Below are 23223 nucleotides of genomic sequence, written 5' to 3'. Positions count from 1 at the left end.
TAGCTTATTTAAAGTCTTCTAGTAAGTCCTATCCTCAGGGACCATTACTGGTGATGGCCTTTTTTCCTATGTATGAGCCATATCTTCTTGTTTCTTTAAATTTCTTTGAAAACTTGGTGGTGGGAGGGGCTCATTTCAGTTATTATACTTTTCTATTTGGTTATGTTAATCATTTCTTTTTCTCTCTAACATTCTCCATTTGGTGAGACTTTTAGTTCTTTGGACGTCATTTCCTTCAGTTCTTTGAATATATTTAAAAAGCTGAATTAAATTATTTAGTAATCCTAAAACCTGGGCTTTCTCAAGGGCAGTTTCTATTAAATATTTTTTGTCCCTTTATACTTTTTTGTCCTTGTATGTCTCTCAATTTTTTGTTGAAAACTGGACAATTAACATATAAGGTGGCAACTCTGGAAATTAGATTTTCCCCTCCCTAAGGTTTGTTGTTGTTTTTGTTGCTGTTTGTTTAGTGACTTTCTGAACAAGTTATTTTAAATCTATATTATTTGTGGTGCATGGCTACCGAAGTCGCCGTGTGGTGAGCTTCATAGTCATCTAATGATCGAACAGAGATTTCCTTAAAAACCTGGAACCAGTAATTCTCCCAGTCTTTGTTGAGAGGCCTGTGTATTTGCGTGCACATACGTGTGTTGGGGTACATCAAAACACTCAGCCAGGCAGTTGACAGCTGTTCCTTAGCCTTCACCTCCTGTTCGCACAAAGCCTGGGGTCAGCCCCAGGTGTGAGAGCTTAGGGATGTCTCAGGTTTCTTCTGAGCACATGCAGAGCCAGAGCCCGATGTGTACACAGGACCTTCTAGATTGGCAGGAAGGTGTCAACACTTTTTACAGCCCTGTGGACATCTTATTCCCAACTTTTCCTTTTAAACTTTTGGGTCTGCTTATTGTTTGGCCCAACTGTCATCTACCACATTGTTCTGCAGCCAGATTTTTAAAAATTTCCCCTAAAGGTGTTTGACAACTGTTACCGGGGTCAAGGCTTTTCACAGTGGGGAAGCTCTGAGTCAGGTCAAATAAAAATAGCCTTCCAGGTGGGGCCTCACTGGGACTCACCACACTCATCAGGTAAAGACAGTTCTCTGGAAATCAGGCTTTCCAGGAGCTCCAGCATTGTTCTGCCACCCTTACTGCCTGTCAGGCTGCTGGCTTTCACTGTGACTGGGCTGTTGGTTACAGTGCTGTCACAGAGCTGGAGAGAAGAGAATGAGAATGGAAAAGTTAAACGCCACATATTTCACTGTTCTTGTTGAGATTCAGCTTTTTAAAAATGCATTAACACTCCACGGATTGCTGCAAGCTTTTGGTTAATTGCCAGAGTTCTTAGAAAGTTTATTCTGATGCTGCCAATTTTCTTGTTGTTAGAATTTTCAAATGTCCCTAACTTTGCCATTTTCACTGACAGTACTCTCTGTTGCTTTTTTTTCTTCTCCTGTACTATTTTGTTTCTTCAAACCATTCTCAACTCTCGCTGTCAAACCAGTTGATTGAATTAACATTGATAATGGCATGTAGGTCCTGAAATTAAATTTCATTATCTTAATATTATAAATATTAACCCATTTAAGAACCACTATTAGAAAAACAGTTTGAAGATAAACTGTTGAGCAGGCAGAAATAATCACCAGAATTTATCATTAGCTATTTTGTTTTTTAATACAGATTCTTATTGAGATCATGTTAGAATCACATACTGTTACAAGAAATTATACAGAGAGATCCTGTGTAGCCCGTACCTGGTTCCTCCCAATGGCAATATCTTGACAAAGAATACTACAAAGTCACGACCAGGATGTTGATCTTTTGATAGGAATGAGTATTTCATTTTCACCCTCCTGATACTGTGGCTTTAATTTTCCATTTCCCTGATGGTTAAGGATGTTGAACATCTCTTCCCTTGCTTATTGGATTGTTCTTTTCTGGTTTTGAGTTCTTTATATAGCGTAGATCTTTAGACTTCTGTTAAATATGTAGTTTGCAAATATTTTATACCTTCTCATAGTTTGTCCCGTCCTGCTCTTAACAGGGTCATGTGAAGGGCAAAGTTTTTCATTTTGATGAGGTACAACAATTTATCTCTTTTTTTTTTTTTTTTTTTTCTGGATTGTGCTTTTGGTGTCAACTCTAGGAACACTGCCAAACCTTGGATCCTGAAGATCTTCTCCTCTATCCTTTTAAAAAAGTTGTATAGTTTTACATTTTAAATTTAGAGCAGTGATGTATTTTGAGTTGATTTTTGTATAAGTTGTAAAGATTAGGTCAGGGTTCTTTAAAAAAAAATATTGTTTTGGTCTATAGATGTCTCATTGCTTCAGTGCTATTTGTTGGAAATGCTGTTCTTCCAGTGAATTGCTTTTGCAGTTTTGTCAAAACCAGTGAGGCATATATGGTTCCGTTTCTAGGTGCTCTACTCTCTGCAAGTGATTTATGTGTTTATCTCTCTGCCAGTATCACACTGCCGTGGTTACTGAAGTTACACAGTAAGACATATTGTCTGGTGGAGTGATTCCTCTCACTTTATTCTTATTTTTGAAGATTGCTCGTAGCAATTCTAGGGCTTATTCCTATCTAATTTTTTGTATAAACTTGTCAACAAAAAATCATCCTGGGATTTTTATAGGCTTTACATTAAACCCACAGATCAATTTGGGAAGAATTAGCATCTTTACATTTTGAGTCTTTCAGTCCATGAATATAGTGTGTCTTCTTGTTTATGTAGGTCTTCTTTGAGTTCTTTCATCAGCATTTTGTATATTTCAGTACATATATCCTGTGCATGCTTTCTTAGATTTATATCTGACGTACTTCATTTTATTTGGAGTCATAAATGGCGTTGTAAATGGCATTTTAATGTTGATTTTTGCATATCCTGATTGTTAGTATATAGAAATGTACTGGATTTTGGGATTTAGACCTTGTATTCTACAACTTTGCTATATGTACTTATTACCTTTAAGAAGGACTTTTCTTTTTGAGTCCTTGGGGTTTTTACATAAACAAGTATGTAGCCTGCAATTAGGGAGTTTTATTTCCTTTCCAGTGTGTTCGTCTTTTTTTCCCCCTTGCCTTGTTAAAGTGGCCACAGAACTTCTAGCACGTGTTGAATAGAGAGCCACATCCTTGACATGTTCCCAGTCTCAGGGCCTACATATTCAGTCTTTTACCAGTAAGAAGGATATTATCTAGAGGTTGAGGTTGAGGTCGTTCTACATTTCTCCCATCTTGTTGAGAGTTTTTATCACGAAGAGGTGTTGGGTTTTGTCAAATACTTTTTGTTTCAGTTGATAGGATCATGTGTTTTTCCTCTTTAGCCTGTTGATGGGGTGAATTACAATGATCAGTTTTTGAATTTTGGGTAAGAGTCTTGCATACCCTGAGTAAAAATCGCTTGGTTATAATGCATAATTTTATACATTGCTGGGTTCAACTTGTAATATTTTTTATTTTTTTGTCTAAGTTAATGAGTTGTTTTGTGGTTTTAAAAACATGTATGTAGAATAAAATTCACCATTTATAACTATTTTTAAGTGTACTATTCAGTAGCATTAATCACAATGTTATACAAACACCACCATTCTTTTTTCATTACCCTAGAGACTCAGTAACCATTAAGCCACAACTCCTCACTTTCCCCACTTCCCCCTACCCTGTTGCCTAGTAACCTCTAATCTACTTTCTGTCCCCGTGAATTTGCTTATTCTAGATTTTTCATGTGAGTAGAAGCACAGTATTTGCCCTTTTTTTGTCTAGTTTATTTCACTTAGCATAATATTTTCAAAGTCCATTCATGTTGTATCATATATCAGAATTTCATTCTTTTTTTGTGGCTGAATAACATTTCATTATGTAACTGCCGTGTTGATCCTTTCATCTGTGATGGACACTTGGGTTGTTTCTGTTTCGAGACTTTGGGTACTGTGGTCATGCATCACTCAGTGTGGAAAACATCCTGAGTGGTGTTAGGCCATTTAATCCTTGTGCTAACATAGAGTGTACCTACACAAACCTAGGTGGTATAGCCTACTACATACCTAAGGTATATGATACAGCCTATTGCTCCTAGACTGCAAGCCTGTACAACATGTTACTATACTGAATACTGTAGGCAGTTGTAACACAATGGCAAGTTTTTGTGTATCTAAACATAGAAAAGGGTACAGTAAATACAGTATTATAATCTTATGGAGCCACCATCATATATGCAGTCCATCGTTGACCAAAACATTACGTGGTACATGACTGCATTTAAATATTTTAACAGTCAGCCTATTTAGGTTTATCATATCGGTTCTGACTAGGGCCTACTGTTACGGGCTGTAGTTCCAATAATAGCTTAATGTTTAGAGCATTTGCAGTGTGAGCTTCAGAGTTTTAGTGATTGTTCTGATACTGAAGCTGCTAAGAGTAGTTGGTGGTTCTTGAGCATTAGTTCTACATTTTATAACTGAAGTTTACAGATCTTTTTAGATGACTTTGATACTTTAGGATAAGGTGAAAATTATGGTATTTTGTCTTTAGCTATAAACTGAATTTTGAAAAATCTTTCTGGCCCATCTTTTTAGATGCATGGTGCGTATCCTGCACATCTGAATTACATAGGATTATATTATGAGTCTTAGTAAACAACATGGCGTGTATCCTGCACATCTGAATTACATAAGATTATATTATGAGTCTTTAGTAAACAACATGGGCATAGCTTCTTTAGGAACTTGATGATATTGAGTGGTCTTGATAGAATATGGTTTATATGAATTTCCTTGTACTTTTAATGTGGCAAGAAGACACGTATACATTACATTTTTCAGATAATAAAACTAATGAGGGAAGAAGCAAAGCTTTGATCATAAAATGTCTTTATGGTTTGAAGGGACCCATGTGGACCTAGTCCAGGATGTTTTAAAATTGTTATTGAGCCCTTTGTTGAAACAAAATATTGAGCAAGCGTAACTATAAATGACATATTGATGTCTGTAACAATGTTGAATTCTAAAATGGCAGTGTCTTTTTTTTTTTTTTTGACAGGGTCTTGTTCTGTCACCCAAACTGGAGTGCAGTGGCACTATCTCAGCTCACTGCAACCTCTGCCCCCTGGGCTCAAGCACAATGTCATTATCTTAACCAGAATTTCTTATCTTCTGTTTTTTCAGACTTGCTCCTAGGCACAGATTGTTGGCAAGCAAACCAGGAACTTTTACAGGTTGTAATAAGAGTTAAGATAGGGAATATAATAGAGGATAACCGGGTTGCTCTGAGAAGCCAAGGAGGGCCACACTGGGAATGGGGTCAAGGCTGAGACTTGAAGGAGGAGAAGACGCCAGCCACAACAAAAGTATGCTAGGCAAGGTGGCTCTGTAACACAGCTTTGGGGACCCTCCTGAGGCCTGCCTGTGTGGCCCTTTCTTCTCTTCCTGGTTTTTGTAGAAGAAAGTTTAAAAATCACTGATTTGACTGTTCCAGCCTTCTCCTTTTATGAGTTAGGAGATTGTGAAGGCTGGAAGGTAAAGATATACAATGACAGCCTAGGTTCCTAATGCCTGACACCACCCCCCACAATGTGACATATGTTTTTCTACTAGTTATTTACAGCATTTGTTTTTTTCATGAGTTATTTTAGATGTATTAAAATCGCAAATTATATTCATCAGTTGTAATATTCAGAAAAATATCTTCACCTAAAAGAAAAAACAAAAACTTGTAGACAAAGATTTGTCTTTAAACTGAAGCTATTTTTAATCTTAACTAAATAGGGAAGTAAACAATTTGTGAACTTCTGTTTTGAAAGCAAGTGTTCCTATTTTGCAACAACTGACACACTGACATTTTTACACAGATTATAAATGGCTTTGTTACAGACAGCTCAGAGATGTGGGTCGGTGTGAGGAGCTTCAAGTAGATCTTACGGAGCCCAGCTTCAGAGTAAATTTGAGTAGAATCATAAAAGCCAGAATTTTAAATCCCTTCCTTTCCTTTATCAATCTTCCTTTCCTCACTTATTGTCAGAAATATATGCCCAATTTAAAAAATGTGGTTTCTTCAAGGTGCCGTTAGTCATGAGCATTCTGTAAAATTTATTTTGAAAGTAAATAGGGATGGGTTTAGAAGCATAGATTCACATTGCTGAAATTCATAGTGTTCTCTAGCCACTTCCTTGCTGAGTATATCTCACTGTGTCTATTTCTTTACTTTATTTATTTATTTATTTTTATTGTTATACTTTAAGTTCTAGGGTACATGTGCATAACGTGCAGATTTGTTACATACGTATACTTGTGCCATGTTGGTGTGCTGCACCCATCAACTCGTCAGCACCCATCAATTCGTCATTTACATCAGGTATAACTCCCAATGCAATCCCTCCGCCCTCCCCCCTCCCCATGATAGGCCCCAGTGTATGATGTTCCCCTTCCCAAGTCCAAGTGATCTCATTGTTCAGTTCCCACCTATGAGTGAGAACATGCGGTGTTTGGTTTTCTGTTCTTGCGATAGTTTGCTGAGGATGATGGTTTCCAGCTGCATCCATGTCCCTTCAAAGGACACAAACTCATCCTTTTTTATGGCTGCATAGTATTCCATGGTGTATATGTGCCACATTTTCTTAATCCAGTCTGTCATTGATGGACATTTGGGTTGATTCCAAGTCTTTGCTATTGTGAATAGTGCCGCAATAAACATACGTGTGCATGTGTCTTTATAGCAGCATGATTTATAATCCTTTGGGTATATACCCAGTAATGGGATGGCTGGGTCATATGGTACTTCTAGTTCTAGATCCTTGAGGAATTGCCACATTGTTTTCCATAATGGTTGAACTAGTTTATAATCCCACCAACAGTGTAAAAGTGTTCCTATTTCTCCACATCCTCTCCAGCACCTGTTGTTTCCTGACTTTTTAATGATTGCCATTCTAACTGGTGTGAGATGGTATCTCATTGTGGTTTTGATTTGCATTTCTCTGGCCAGTGATGATGAGCATTTTTTCATGTGTCTGTTGGCTGTATGAATGTCTTCTTTTGAGAACTGTCTCTTCATAACCTTTGCCCACTTTACGATGGGGTTGTTTGATTTTTTTCTTGTAAATTTTTTTGAGTTCTTTGTAGGTTCTGGGTATTAGCCCTTTGTCAGATGAGTAGATTGCAATAATTTTCTCCCATTCTATAGGTTGCCTGTTCACTCTGATGGTAGTTTCTTTTGCTGTGCAGAAGCTCTTTAGTTTAATTAGATCCCATTTGTCAATTTTGGCTTTTGTTGCCATTGCTTTTGGTGTTTTAGACATGAAGTCCTTGCCCATGCCTATGTCCTGAATGGTATTACCTAGGTTTTCTTCTAGGGTTTTTATGGTATTAGGTCTAACATTTAAGTCTCTAATCCATCTTGCATTAATTTTCGTATAAGGAGTAAGGAAAGGATCCAGTTTCAGCTTTCTACTTATGGCTAGCCAGCTTTCCCAGCACCATTTATTAAATAGGGAATCCTTTCCCCATTTCTTGTTTTTCTGAGGTTTGTCAAAGATCAGATGGCTGTAGATGGGTGGTATTATTTCTGAGGGCTCTGTTCTGTTCCATTGGTCTACATCTCTGTTTTGGTACCAGTACCATGCTGTTTTGGTTACTGTAGCCTTGTAGTATAGTTTGAAGTCAGGTAGCGTGATGCCTCCAGCTTTGCTCTTTTGACTTAGGATTGTCTTGGTGATGCGGGCTCTTTTTTGGTTCCATATGAACTTTAAAGCAGTTTTTTCCAATTCTGTGAAGAAACTCATTGGTAGCTTGATGGGGATGGCATTGAATCTATAAATTACCTTGGGCAGTATGGCCATTTTCATGATATTGATTCTTTCTATCCATGAGCATGGAATGTTCTTCCATTTGTTTGTGTCCTCTTTTATTTCACTGAGCAGTGGTTTGTAGTTCTCCTTCAAGAGGTCCTTTACATCCCTTGTAAGTTGTATTCCTAGGTATTTCATTCTCTTTGAAGCAATTGTGAATGGAAGTTCATTCATGATTTGGCTCTCTGTTTGTCTGTTACTGGTGTATAAGAATGCTTGTGATTTTTGCACATTAATTTTGTATCCCGAGACTTTGCTGAAGTTTATCATCAGCTTGAGGAGATTTTGCGCTGAGACAATGGGGTTTTCTAAATATACAATCATGTCATCTGCAAACAGGGACAATGTGACTTCTTCTTTTCCTTACTGAATACCCTTTATATCTTTCTCTTGCCTGATTGCCCTAGCCAGAACTTCCAACACTATGTTGAATAGGAATGGTGAGAGAGGGCATCCCTGTCTTGTGCCAGTTTTCAAAGAGAATGCTTCCAGTTTTTGCCCATTCAGTATGATATTGGCTGTGGGTTTGTCATAAATAGTTCTTATTATATTTTGAGATACGTTCCATCAATACCGAATTTATTGAGAGTTTTTAGCATGAAGGGCTGTTAAATTTTGTCAAAGTCCTCTTCTGCATCTATTGAGATAATCATGTGGTTTTTGTCTTTGGTTCTGTTTATATGCTGGATTACATTTATTGATTTGCATATGTTGAACCAGCTTTGCATCCCAGGGATGAAGCCCACTTGATCATGGTGGATAAGCTTTTTGATGTGCTGCTGGATCCGGTTTGCCAGTATTTTATTGAGGATTTTTGCATCGATGTTCATCAGGGATATTGGTCTAAAATTCTCTTTTTTTGTTGTGTCTCTGCCAGGCTTTGGTATCAGGATGATGTTGGCCTCATAAAATGAGTTAGGGAGGATTCCCTCTTTTTCTATTGATTGGAATAGTTTCAGAAGGAATGGTACCAGCTCCTCCTTGTACCTCTGGTAGAATTCAGCTGTGACTCCATCTGGTCCTGGACTTTTTTTCGTTGGTAGGCTATTAATTATTGTCTCAATTTCAGAGCCTGCTATTGGTCTATTCAGGAATTCAGCTTCTTCCTGGTTTAGTCTTGGGAGAGTGTAAGTGTCCAGGAAATTATCCATTTCTTCTAGATTTTTTAGTTTATTTGTGTAGAGGTGTTTCTAGTATTCTGACGGTAGTTTGTATTTCTGTGGGGTCGGTGGTGATATCCCCTTTATCATTTTTTATGGGGTCTATTTGATTCTTCTCTCTTTTCTTCTTTAGTCTTGCTAGTGGTCTATCAATTTTGTTGATCTTTTCAAAAAACCAACTCCTGGATTCATTGATTTTTTTGTGGGGTTTTTTGTGTCTCTATGTCCTTCAGTTCTGCTCTGATCTTAGTTATTTCTTGCCTTCTGCTAGCTTTTGAATGTATTTGTTCTTGCTTCTCTAGTTCTTTTAATTGTGATGTTAGGGTGTCAATTTTAGATCTTTCCAGCTTTCTCTTGTGGGCATTTAGTGCTATAAATTTCCCTCTACACACTGCTTTAAATGTGTCCCAGAGATTCTGGTATGTTGTATCTTTGTTCTCATTGGTTTCAAAGAACATCTTTATTTCTGCCTTCATTTCGTTATGTACCCAGTAGTCATTCAGGAGCAGGTTATTTCTTTACTTTAAAATGGGATCATAATGTCTGTGTCATAGGGTTAGTTTGAATTTTAATAAAAGTGATCAGTAATTATTAGGTTATTTTTATTTCAATTACATTTGTTTGATGCTTGAACTAGGGAACATCAGGAAATTCTGGAATTCATTAACAGCATAAAATTAGGGGAAATATTTTTGGGAGAGGAAGCTGTTACTAGTTGTGGTTTTGAATCTGGAGGTGTGATGACTTACTTTTGTTACATTTATATTTTATAGCTTAACTTTGCATGTGAAATGATTAAGTCTATAGCTAGTGTTCTATCTAGCTTTTTAGGCATATAATTGAAAGGTATTATAATTGGCCGCTTAAAGCAAAATATGTTAATTTGTTTTATGCCAGAGTTGAATTCTGTTTATCTCTGTATCTTTTAAGGAAAGTCAGCGATGTGTAACAAAGTGTTTTCCTTTTGAGACTTTATAATCAGCTGCTGTTACTAATCTTTTTAACTAACATTCATATTTTTAACATAACTCATACTTTTAAAACTATGAATTAATAATTCATAATGTAATTTGTGTGTGTGTGTGTGTGTATATATATATATATATATATATATATATATATATATATATATATGTTCTTTTTTTTTTTTTTTTTTTTGAGATAGAGTCTCGCTCTGTCGCCCAGGCTGGAGTGCAGTGGTGTGATCTTGGCTCACTGCAAGCTTTGCCTCCCGGGTTCACGCCATTTTCCTGCCTCAGTCTTCCGAGTAGCTGGGACTACAGGCGCCCGCCACCACGCCCTGCTAATTCTAATTTTTTGTATTTTTAGTAGAGACGGGGTTTCACTGTGTTAGCCAGGATGGTCTCGATCTCCTGACCTCGTGATCCGCCCGCCTCAGCCTCCCAAAGTGCTGGGATTACAGGCATGAGCCAACGCGCCCGGCTCCTAATTTATATATATTTTTAAAGCTTCTAATTTAAAATGCAGTGTACCCAACCTGCTGTCTTTGTGTAGTTCCCTTCAGTTAGATCGACATTTCTTCTGGCTCGATGGTGGGAACTCATTCAGTGGTCGTTTTATTGGAACTCTAATAGCAGCCACCTGTAGCTCGTTTCCAGTGTTTCTTGTTGGTTTCCTCTGCCAGTTAGACAAAGTTTCTAATTAGAGGCCCTTTGATATTGTGAGCATCTGGCTGTTCAGTTATTTCTTGTTAGTTTATTGTGTTCTTATGTCAATAAATTTGTGTTCAGTAGGGAATAACCAAAAAATTCTCTGGATCCTGCGAAATTTCAGTTTGTGTTAAAAAGTGGGGGGAACAGGTGAGGAATGGGATGGGTGAGCTGAGTAGAGCCTTTTATATTCATAGTCCTTTCTTCTAAAGAGATTATCACTTTACTTAGAGACATTCTAAGTATACTGTGTCAGTAATTCTGTTGGAGCCATTAGCTCTGATCTTGATAATGAAATCCCACTATAAGCCAGGACTAGAGAGAACATAACCAGAAAAAGGTCATTTGCATCAGTGAGTACAAATGCCAGTGCTTATTGTACCTGAACAAGAAGGCAGGCTATCATTCATGCTTTCAGTATTTATTGAATATTCTCTATATGCCACAGACTGGTAGGGCATGAATGGAAGTAGAGCAGGTTGGCACTGTCATTGAAGAGAAACACAGGAAAGGGAGGACAGGAGTTTTCCCAAAATAAAATCAGGATGTGACTGCTAGACTAGGGAGAAAAGGATGCTTGGCAGGCAGAAAAAACATCCAACTAGGTAATGTAATCTAATTAACTAGTGTGTTATTCTGCGGCTTGACTGTCCACTTTTGTCATACCGGAACAGCCAGGTACATGTGTGGGACAGTGAGCGTCTTCCCAGAATTCCAAAAGACCAACTAATGGGAGTCAGTGAATTCCATATTAAGCCAAATGAAATATCACATAAGTTGAAATTCTGCATGTGAACTTTGTCCCTTTTCTCCCATTTATTCAGCAATTTACAGCAGTATGGGTTTATGGATGTTTATTTTATACTTTGGGCTACATCTAGTACTACTTCATTTTGTTGCTCAGATTGTTTCAGCTTTGGTCATTTGGGAGCTCTTTCTGTTCATTCTTACCTTCCTTCCCCTGTCCCCATCAGTGTAGGATTTGGGTGGTTTTCTCTGTTTACTTTCCGGCACTATGGGATGCTCCATTCTCATCTCGTGTATTTCCTGCCCCTGTCCTCAAATCAGCCATTGCTCCAGGAAGCCCTGGTTTCTTTTATTGGAAAATAATATTAGAACACAAGATCTGAGTTCTAGGTGCGTTCGTTGCTATTGGCATGTCATTGCTTTAGGCCCTTAGAGCTGACAGAGCAAGGAAATACATGTATGTATACTAACCTATGAATATACACATCTATAAATATTCTTATATGTATGTAATTATATGTTTCACTAAACATGAATTCATACTGATATCACTGACTCAACCATTACTACCTGGATCATTTTGGCTTCCCCCCTTGTTTCTGTATAAATTGCTCTTCCAACAGTGAGACACCTGGCTCCCAGTGTCTACCATCTGTGTACTTAATTGTTTGATTTCAGTGTACATGTATACTGAATGTGGCATCAGAATGGTTAACCCAAACTCCCATGGGAAAAAGCATTATCAACTAGAATACAGTGCATATGTATGGTTTCTTTCGCCTTTAGTCTTACAGATTCTACTCATTTCCAGAGTTACTTAGGTGAGCACTCTTCCCTCTCCCCCAACATCAGTAAAGCTGATACATTCATTTGTAATACAGTTAAATTGTTTTGTCATATTATGCATTCCATCCTGGAGTCTCCCAGCCTCCTAAATTATTTTTAAAATTTGCATATATTTAGGTTCACTTTTTGTGCTGTGAAGTTCTGTTTCTGTTTTGATAAATGCATCATGTCCTGTATCCACCGTTACAATTTGATGAAGAATGGTTTTACCACCCTGAAATATATTTGTGCTTCACTTATTGAACCTTTCCCATCGCCCCCTGATCTCCTAGCAACCACTGATCTTTTTACTGTCTCCATAATTTTGCCTTTTCTGGAATGTCATGTACTTGGAAGCATACAGTATGTAGCTTTTTCTTTTAGTAATATTCCATTGTATAGATATACCACAGTTTGTCTGTTCACCTTGGATGGCCATCTTGACTATGTCCAGATTTTGGTGATTATGAATAAAGCTGCTTTAAGGAATTGTATGTAGATTTTTATATGTAAGGTTTCAAATCAGTTCAGTAAATACTAGGAGCATGATTGCCAGATTGTGTGGTATAACTATGTTAGCTTTTAAATATATTACCTTTGTGTTGCTGTTTCTTGCATCAGAATGATCTTGCTATTTTCCCTGCCCATTTCTTCCCCAAGTCCCTTGGACTGTAGATCCCAGGTCATATCATCACTACAAAGAGCAGGTGATACAGAATTTCAGCTGATCATTTCTTGGGGGAAATAGAATACTGTAGTGATCTTTTCTATATGCTTTTGACATTTTCAGTTAATCTATCAGGGAAAATAATTAGTTGCATCTTGTTGAATATGATTTGTGCTTTCTCATAATATAACAGTAATGGATATTTTGAAGTGGAGGCATGTAGCCTGTAGGTTGTTGAAGTTGCTTTATTTTATTTTAAAGTATTTTTTAGTTTATAAAATTCTGAAGTATTAGTCATATTTTTCTTTTTAACCATCACCATTAAGCAGTCCATTTTTAGATATAAAATTATGTTAATTAACTTTAAGGTCAAAGATGTTACGCAAATCAAATTTATGTTCCTGTAAGTGATGGTATGTTTTGTTTTCTTCACAGCATTCATTCAGTCCGAGAGCATAATAGAAGTACTGCGTTTTGATGATGGAGGGCTACTACAGGTAATTTTTTTTTAAGTTGAAAAGTTATTGTTAAGCCTTGAATAATATCTGGTTATTATTTTTCTTTTAAAAATGCAATTGGTTTTTCTGAATTGTAATTGGTTTATGAGCTTTGAAGATAGGTCAGTAGAGTCTTTAATAATATAAAAACCTCCGTAGTTACATGAGTTATCTTTTAGATTAAATCTTTCTTTAAAATGCAGACTCATTGTGGTATTAAAAGCTTGTAAATAAGTACATCATCAATCTGTGGCAACGGTTTGTGCCCGTGGATCTGAGGGGAAGGGGTCAGATCAGGACCTGGGGTTCTCTTCAGATCAGGAGCAGGGGTTCTCTGAGTGTGAATTCAGATGGAGGATCTCAAAATATTTATCTAGAAGAGAACTTCTCTAGAGAGGATAAGTACTATAGATTTCACCTGTACTGTACTTCTACTTGCTATCCTAAGTCACATCATTAAGTATACATAAAATTTGAAAGTGTAATCCAATATATATCTTGTCCTTCCTTTCAGACCTAGTTCAGATATCACCATGAAGCCTATTTCAGGCATCCCAGCTAAAAATGAGTTTGAGAATTTCAGAGCTGAAAGAGAGTAAATGCCACCTTAACGAACCCTCTGATTTCTTATGGCTAGGTGTTTTCTCCTTTCTTACAAACTTTTATCATATTCTGTGCTTGTCCTTTCTTAGTAACTTTGTAATGATAACTTTTGTTTTTCAAGTAATGTGCTGTTTGCTAGCATGACTGATAATTTTTTAATTAGTTTTATATTCAAGGGAAAACAATGTTTAGGTTAGGAAAGGTAATCAAGATCCCATGACTTTCTGGTACTGGGACTGACACGAGAATCCCAGTGTTCTCCTTCCAGATATGATTGTTAGCCTCTTTATTATGAAATACTACCTGTAGTATTTTTAATTTATTTATAACTAAGTGACCTAAACAATTTTGGAAAAATATTTCCTGTAGTTTATAATAAAGGCAGGAAAAGATCAAGACAATAGAGAAAATAATTATACTAGGGACATGGAACAAGATTTTTATTTGCATTTTAGCATAAATTTAGATTACATTTTATACATTAAGCTAGATGAAGAGAGCAAGAAAAAAAGTGATGGATTTTAAGAATCTTTTTCTCTGGCAGTGAAGCTAGTAAGTCTTTTAGAAGACGAACTTTTGTTTCTTCTAAATTTTTTAATAAATTTAGCATTCTTTACGTAAGAAATGTTGAGAAACGTAATAGACAGTGGTTGCGTAGTATTTGCCTAGAGTCAGCGTGGTATGTTTTAAAGCTGAATAAAAACTGAACATAATGAGGTCTAATTTTATAAAGCCTTCCTACTAAAAAATGATCGTAAGTTTCTTTTTTCTAGTTCTTTAATCTGTTTCAAGGTGAGAACTTGAAGAACCTATGGGAACAAATGTTTTAAGTATCTTCCTTTAGGTGGTTGTTTACAGGATCTGGATGGCAGGCAAATCAGGACTGAATTTCTGGAAAATTCCCTAAGTGTGGTTGATCTTTATTGATTGAGGAAGGATTTGTGTCTGTTAGGAACTGGACATCTAGGTTGCAGGTGGATAATCCGTTCTAAAAATTCTGGAGCATGATTTGTATTTTTGCTGAGAGAGGCTGCTAATCTCTATCTAGAAGAAGTTGGGTATGGAAAAGCTTGTGAACTGGGATGTGGTTCGCTAATAGTCTTTGGTTCTGCTCAGATGCTTGGACAGGAGCTTGGGTGAGACCTCATAATTCTGTGGCAAAGGTAATTTTGGTCTAGAAAAATGTTGAGGGCAAGTAGTATCAGTTGGTTACTTAAGCCACAAAAAAAACCTAAGAGTTCTGTAGAATGTCTAATATTGAGATGCTATATAATATAGTATATGGCCCCTAAATAGCTGAATATGACCCTTTTGAATACATATAAAATTACTCATTTTAATGTTGAGTATTTCTCAGAAAGTTTTTATTTTGACATAAAACTTACCTTTTTCTGACTATAATTTACCAATAGGTTTAACTATTTTAAATAACTCCTGGTTTCTTATGCTATGATCAGAACAGAAAAATATACAGGTAGCATTTCTATGACAGAATATATATCCTTTCTCTAATTTAAATTTAAGCTAAAGCAGGGAGAGTGTCAAAGCAACAACCTTGTTTTACATTATTTAAAATTAGAATTTTGCCCAAGAACATTCCTTCTTAGATCTGGAATTCATGTACATTCATGTGGCTTGGCTCATAGTAATTTTTTTTTTTTTTTTTTTTGAGACGGGGTCTCGCACTGTCACCCAGGCTGGAGTGCAGTGTCATGATCTCGGCTCACTGCAAGTTCTGCCTCCTGGATCCACGCCATTCTCCTGCCTAGGCCTCCCAAGTAGCTGGGACTACAGGCGCCCGCCTCCACGCCCAGCTAATTTTTTTTGTATTTTTAGTACAGACGGGGTTTCAGTATGTTAGCCAGGATGGTCTCAATCTCCTGACCTCGTGATCCACCTGCCTCTGCCTCCCAAAGTGCTGGGATTACAGGTGTGAGCCACCACACCCGGCCAACTCAGTAATTTTTTTAATCCTCAAAAATCAACTGATAAGAAATCAGTAAAAAATAAATTTTAAAAATTGCCAAAAAGATTATGCTTGTTTTCTTTATTTTTTAAAGATAAGGAAAATTAGGTTTATGGAAGTTGAATAATTTATTCCGTAGTACTCAATTGCTAGAGCAGGAATCCAGTATCTGATATGTACCATACTTACCATGTCTGATTTCAAAACTCTCCACGGCAGGATGCACGTGCAGTGCTCTCGGATATTCCATGGGTTCGCGCTTGTTACGAATAGAAATTATAACCCCCATAGATCATGTTTTCTATAGTTGATGCTTTGGCCATTGTCATTCCTGTTTGGCTGGACTAAGATTTAGCATCCAGAATACATAAAGATCAGACAGTTCCTGAGATGACACAGACTCTGAGGAATCTGCATCTCAACAGAAGTCCACGTGAAGGCTATAACCACAGGATGCCCTGGTCAAGTATCTCAAACCATCATTCCCATCCTAACTCATCAGAATGGTTGGCTCTTCTAACCTGTTCCTTTGAAAGATTATAAAATGGAATAACAAAAGATTCTTTCATTTACAAGCATGATCTGTTAATAAACCTGAATCTGCTTCCTAATCTTACTTTTTAAAAAAAAAAGAAAAAAAATAGAGGCAGGGCTGGATGCAGTGGTTCACATCTGCCATCCCAACACCTTGGGAGGCTGAGGTGGGTTGATCGCTTGAGTCCAGAAGTTCAAGACCAGCCTGGGAAACATAGGGAAACCTTGTCTCTACAAAAAAATACAAAAAATTAGCCAGGTGTGTTGGCACACACCTGTGGTCCCAGCTACTCTGGTGGCTGAGGCAGGAGGGTCGCTTGAACCTGGGATATCAAGACTGCAGTGAGCTGTGCTTGTGCCACTGTACTCCAGCCTGGGCAGCAGAATGAGATCCTGTCTCAACAACTACAAAAAAGTGTTCCCTGAGTTCAAGTCCCTCAAACTTATTTTGCACCTCATTTTAAAAGGGGGCCTGAGAGTCCTGAGCTAAAGTGGTGGGCAAAGCCCCCATTACTGCCCAGCCGTTCCTCCTCTAAGAGGTTCGCGCACTTGGCCGAAGTCCTCAAAACCCGGAACGTCTCAGCCCCAGCTCCACGTTAGAATCACCTGCGAGCTTTAAAGATTCCTGGTGACAGGTGCTGTCCTAAGGGCATTACAGGAGCGAACTCACCTGGGCCTCACCAGCAGCTGATGGCACGGTACCCGAGGGTCCCCTTGTACAGGTGGTGGGATGTGGTGGGGACAGGGGCCAGGTGTACCACAGGCAGGAAGATGGTGGCTGAGCGTGGGTAAAGAATGCATGCCCGTCCCCACAAGGCCAGTGGACCCGCATGTCCTGACCTTAGAGGGTCCGGAGAGCACATCAGAGCTTGACCAGCATACGGAGCTCCGCGGCTGATTGACCATATAGGTCATAGAGACAGGATCTCACTATGTTGCCCAGGCTGGTGTGCAGTGGCGCAGTGACAGCTCACTGCAACCTTGACTCTGTGTTGCCCAGGCTGGCCTTGAATTTCTAGCCTCAAGCCATCTTCTAGCCTTGGTCTCCCAAAGTGCTGGGACTACAGATGTGAGTCACCATGCTCGGCCTCTAGTCTAACTTTTATTTATTTATTTATTTATTTATTTATATTTATTTATTTTTGAGACAGAGTCTCGCTCTGTCGCCCAGGCTGGAGTGCAGTGGCGCCATCTCAGCTCACTGCAAGCTCCGCCTCCCGGGTTCCCGCCATTCTCCTGCCTCAGCCTCCAAGTAGCTGGGACTACAGGCGCCCACCACCTCGCCCGGCTAGTTTTTTGTATTTTTAGTAGAGACAGGGTTTCACCACGTTAGCCAGGATGGTCTCGATCTCCTGACCTCGTGATCCACTCGCCTCGGCCTCCCAAAGTGCTGGGATTACAGGCGTGAGCCACCGCGCCCGGCCTAATCTTAACTTCTTTTTATGAAGATAAAGCTCAGGAAAAAAACTAGCTCTGTATTTTTTTCACTATCCTGCCATAATTTTAAAAGTTTGGAAAGCAAGCTCTAGAATGTTTGTGAGTTGAAAACACAAACAGAATTTTGTCTTTTTTTTTTAAAAAAAAAAAAGACAGTGTCTTGCTCTGTTACCCATGCTGGAGGCCACTGGCACAATTCTGGCTCACTATTGTCTCAACCTCCCAGGCTCAAGTGACCCTCCCCGCTCGGCCTCTGAAGTAGCAGGGACTACAGGCACATGCCACCACATCTGGCTAATTTTTAAGTTTTTGTAGAAGTAGGGTCTCCCTATGTTGCCCAGGCTGGTCTCAGACTCCTGGACTCAAGCAGTCCTCCCATCTCAGCCTCCCAAAATTCTAGGATTATAGACCTGAGCCACTATGCCTGGCAGAACTTTGTCTTTTAAAACTTAAAGTCCTATTTTATTTTATTTCTTTACTTTTTTTGAGATGGAGTCTCGCTCTGTCACCCAGGTTGGAGTACAGTGGGCAATCTCAGCTCTTTGCAGCCTCTGCCTCCTGGGTACCAGCAGTTCTCTTGCCTCAGCCACCAGGATTACAGGCGTGTGCCACAACACCCAGCTAATTTTTGTATTTTTAGTAGAGACAGGGTTTCACCATGTTGGCCAGGTTGGTCTCGAACTCCTGACCCCAAGGGATCCACCTGCTTTGGCCTCCCAAAATGCTGGGATTACAGTTATGAGCTACCGTGCCCGGCAAAAACCGTGTTTTATAAGTGGAATTCTCACCACTTAGAGAACCTATATTGAGCCTTCTTCCAAAGAGTATACGATTTTAATTCATTTATTTTTTTTTCTTTAAAGTGTTTATTGTGAGATATAATTTACATATAGATGCTTAAATTTGGGGAGGGAATGCAAGGCAAACACCTGTGTAACCACCACTCAGGTTAAAAACTAAAAACAGGCCAGTACCCTCCAAAGTTTCCCCTCAAGCCCTCTCCTAGTTACTACCCATAAAGTTAGCCATTTCCTGAATTTTATAATAATTGCTTTTCCCTGTAATTTTAGCATCTGAGTGTGTATCTCCAAATACTACAGGGTCACATATTTTTTTAAAGTTCATACAGTTGGTATTTCTTTTTTTTTTTTTTCTGGCTCCTTTTTCTCAGCATTATGTTTCTAAGATTCACAGCATTATGTGTTGAGCGTAACTATAGTTAGTTCGTTTTCGTTGCTGAATAGTATTGCATTGTATGGAAATGCCGCAATTTATGTATTATTTCTGCTGTTTATGTGTATTTTGGTTGCTTCTAGTTTTTTACTATTAAGAATAATGCTGTCGCTTGGTGAACATAATATGTATGTTCCAATGATTTTTTCCCGAGGGATTAGAGTGCAGTTGTTGGGTCATAGAGCAGAGATCGCCAGCCCCCATATGCCGTCGACCAATACTGGTCCGTGGCCTGTTAGGAACGGGCTACACGGCGGGTGGTGGATGAGTGAGTGAACATCACCTCCTGAGCTCTGCCTCCTGTCAGCTCAGCGGTGGCATTAGATTCTCATCAGAGTGCAAACCCTACTGTGAACTGCACATGAGAGATCCAGGTTGTGCGCACCTTAGGAGAATCTAACTAGTGCCCGATGATTTCAGGTGGACCAGTTTTATTCTGCAACCATCCCGCTACCCCCCATCCGTGGAAAAGTTGTCTTCCGTGAAACCGGTCCCTGGTGCCAGAAAGGTTGGGGACCGCTGTCATAGAGTATGTGTGTCTTCAGTTTTAGTAGATAGTGCATGCAGTTTTCCAAAGTGGTGGTTTTAGTTTGCAAATCCATCATCAGGAATTCCTCTGCAACAACTTTGCAAAGTGTTTTCTTCCTTCCCTCCTTCTGTTCTGGAGAATGGCTAATGATCTCTAATTGCCATTTTATTTTAGTTTCCCTGATTTCTCATAAAGCTGAGCAACTTTTCATGTTTACTTGACCATTTGGATATCTTCCTTTGTGACATCCGTTAAGTCTTTTACCCGTTTTGCTGTTGGTTTGCATGTCTTTTTTCCCGTTGTTTTGTAAGTTTTGAATACAAGCTCTTTATTGGAACCCTGACCTCACACCAGTAATAAAAACCAGTTCCATTACATGAGTTCTTTATTGGTTACATATATTGAAAATAGCTTCTCTCGCTGGATGGATTGCCCTTTTGGTTTATGTAATGGTGACTTTTGATGAACAGAAATTCTTAATTTTAATGAAGTTGTCTGTCAGTATTTTCCATTATGGTTAATACTTTTATGTCTTGTTCAATGTTTTTCTATTCCAAGGTCGTGAAGATATTCTCCTGTATTCTAGAATTTTATTGTTTTGCCTTTCACAGTGAGCTCAAATTCCGTCTGGAATAAATTTTTGTTATTGATGTGAGGTCAGGATTTTGTTTCTTCCTTATATTTGATTGTCTCTGCATCCTTTATTGACTTTCCCAATGTTTTCTTTCCCTAGTATTTGTCAGTGACACCTCATTCGTAAATCAAGTGTCCATATATGTGTGAGCCTGTTTCTGGGCACTGTATTGGATTTCTTTGGCTTATTTGTCTAACCTAATACCAGGGTCACAGTTTTAATGAGTATAGTTTTTAAAGTTTTGATATGTGGTAGAACAAATCCTGACACTTTGTTGTTCTCCTCAGTAACATCTTGGTTAATCTCAGTCCTTTGCCTTCCATATGTATCTTTTCAATTAGCTCTACACACACACACACATACACACACACAAAATCGGGGTTTATTAGCATCACTCAGAATATGAAGATCAATTTGGCAAGAATTAAAAATCTTTCAGAATCTTCAGTATTCGGTCTGACAGTCTGAGACAGTATATTTTTCAACTTATTTAGGTCTTCTTTTTCTCATAATTTTATATTCTGCATAAAGATCTTGAACGTCTTTCAATAGACTTATTTCTGGGTCTTTGGTATTTTTAATACTGTTGTAAGTGACATCTTTTCAAAATGTTCGCTTTTTGTGGTTGTTAGGTTGAAGCATATTGCTGGTGCCCGGCCTTTATTGATCTATAAAAGTGGCAATTTCATATAGCTCAACATAAAATGTGGAAATGTGGTTGCTCTTAATATATTTACTGTGTATCCTGAAAACTTGCTAAATTACTTATTGATTCTAATAACTTAGCTCTAGATGCTTTTGAACAACCTCCATAAACTATCATAATCTGAGCTTGATGACATTTCTTCAGTTTGACACCCAAAATCAACTATCACACATTCTACCCTTTCTTTTTATACCTTAACTTTGCTAGCTACAGACAGTATGATGTTAATACAGTGGTATTTAGTAGTCCTCTTTGACACTTTCCTCATCTCAGAAATACAGCCTTCAATATTTCACGGTTAAATATGATTTTTTCTTCACTACCCCCTTTGCTGCCCCCACCCAAGATAGCCTTTATCACATGTCAGTTTGAGTTCTCAACAAGATCCTTAGACAGAGTTAGGAGTGCAAGAGCTTGAGGGCTACTGCCTGTGAAAAATAAGCTGGAGAAAGCAGGATTGGGCCAGGAGAGTCTCAGACTGTGGTGCAGAATCTCGGCCAACCCAGTGGGGAGCTCTGGAGCAAAGACTGCCTGTTGGAAGCATCCTGCACTGGGTAGAGTTGGCCAGGCCCCTGGTACACCTGCTGTGCTCATTCATTGTCTGGGAGGAGCCCAAGAAGAACTTGGCCTTACCTCAAATGCCACCGTTGATCCCAAAGGCTATAGGTGGAGGCTGGCAGCCAGCAGTGTTTTTCATAACTGAATGGCAAGTTCTTCCTTGTAGGGAGATCTGAGCAGTTCATAGAAAAAGTATTGAAAATCAAAGCCAGGTCGGGCGCAGTGTTCACACCTATAATCCCAGTAATTTGGGAAGTTGAGGCGGGTGGATCACTTGAGGTCAGGAGTTCGAGACAAGCCTGACCAACATGGTGAAACCCTGTCTCTACTAAAAATAAAAAAGTAGCCAGGCATGGTGGCACATACCTGTAATCCCAGCTACTCAGGAGGCTAAGGCAGGAGTATCGCTTAAACCCAGGAGACGGAGGTTGCAGTGAGCCGAGATTGTGCCATTGCACTCTGGCCTGGGCAACAAAGGTGAAACTCCATCTCAAAAGAAAAAAAAAAAAAAAAGGAAAGAAAAGAAAATCAAAGCCAAAGAAATACATTCTAAAAGCAAATAAGAGAAAAAAAAAGAGACCTTCAAAGAAGGTAGAATTAGCCTGACAGCTGACTTATAAACTGAACCAATGAGAGACAAAAATAATATATAATAAGTTTACTGACAAAATTTACCAAACTAGAATTCTATACCCAATGAAAATATCCTTTATAAATGCAAGTGAAATAAAGACATTTTAAAATAGATAAGAATGGAGAGAATTTGTCACCAGAAAATTTATGCCAAAGGAAATAATACAGTCTTTAGGCTGAAGGTAAATGATTTTAGAAGCTCAGAAATGCAAAGGAATAAAGAACATTAAAAATGTTTAAGTGTGTGGATAACTAAATGAATGCATACTCTGTAGAATAATAATAATAGTATTTTGACTTAATTCAGTGTGGCAGAACATTTTGGTACCGCTAAGGCTAAATCATATGAAGTTTGACAACTTCTACCTGGGTCTGTCCGTTTTGGAACATTTCCTTTGGGAAGTGAATCGCCATGATGTGAGAAAGGTAAGCCACAAGGAGAGGCCACATGTAGTCTTCTGATCACAGTCCCAGCTGAGCTCCCAGCTGACAGCCAGCATCACTTTCCCATCCTGTGAATGAGCCATCTTAGACAACCAGCACATCTGAACTTTCAGATAAATGCTGCCTGAATTCACATGTAACTGCAACACAGAAGGGACATTAAGTGAGAATAAATTGTTGTTTTAAGCCGCTAAACCTTCGAGTGGTTTATTATGCAGCAGTAGATAACCAGAATGCTTGATATCATATTGGACCTGGTTGGTCTGTGTTCGGTTTTCTTCCACTGCTTCAGAAATGCCTTTTTGCATTTGGTTTGTCCAAAACAAGATTGAGACAAGGTCTACACATTGCATGGGTCCTATGTCTCCTAAGTCTCTTGTATGCTGTTCCCCCCACTCACCTTTTTGTTGTTAATGAAATTGGCTCATTTGTCTATAGGACTTCCTACATTCTACGTTTGGCTATTTTCATCCTCTTGGTGTCATTTAACATTCACTTACCACATGAATTTTCTGTAAACTGTTAGCTAAATCTAGAG

General features: G+C 38.5%; 1 protein-coding gene across 3 annotated transcripts in view; it reads left to right on the top strand.

Moving 5' to 3' along the window:
- TMEM131 (transmembrane protein 131) overlaps nucleotides 1-23223 on the top strand; it is a 254703-nt gene that overhangs the window by 56997 nt on the left and 174483 nt on the right. For all 3 annotated transcript variants that reach the window (XM_028832201.2, XM_015112922.3, XM_077958821.1), the window contains exon 2: nucleotides 13347-13408. In XM_028832201.2, coding sequence (XP_028688034.2) covers nucleotides 13347-13408 — 62 coding nt within the window. The remainder of the gene's footprint in view (nucleotides 1-13346; nucleotides 13409-23223) is intronic.

Source organism: Macaca mulatta, chromosome 13 (genome assembly GCF_049350105.2).
Source record: "Macaca mulatta isolate MMU2019108-1 chromosome 13, T2T-MMU8v2.0, whole genome shotgun sequence".
Lineage (NCBI taxonomy): Eukaryota > Metazoa > Chordata > Mammalia > Primates > Cercopithecidae > Macaca > Macaca mulatta.
The sequence above is the reverse complement of the archived record's forward strand: the minus strand, read 5'-3'. Positions and strand labels throughout refer to the sequence as shown.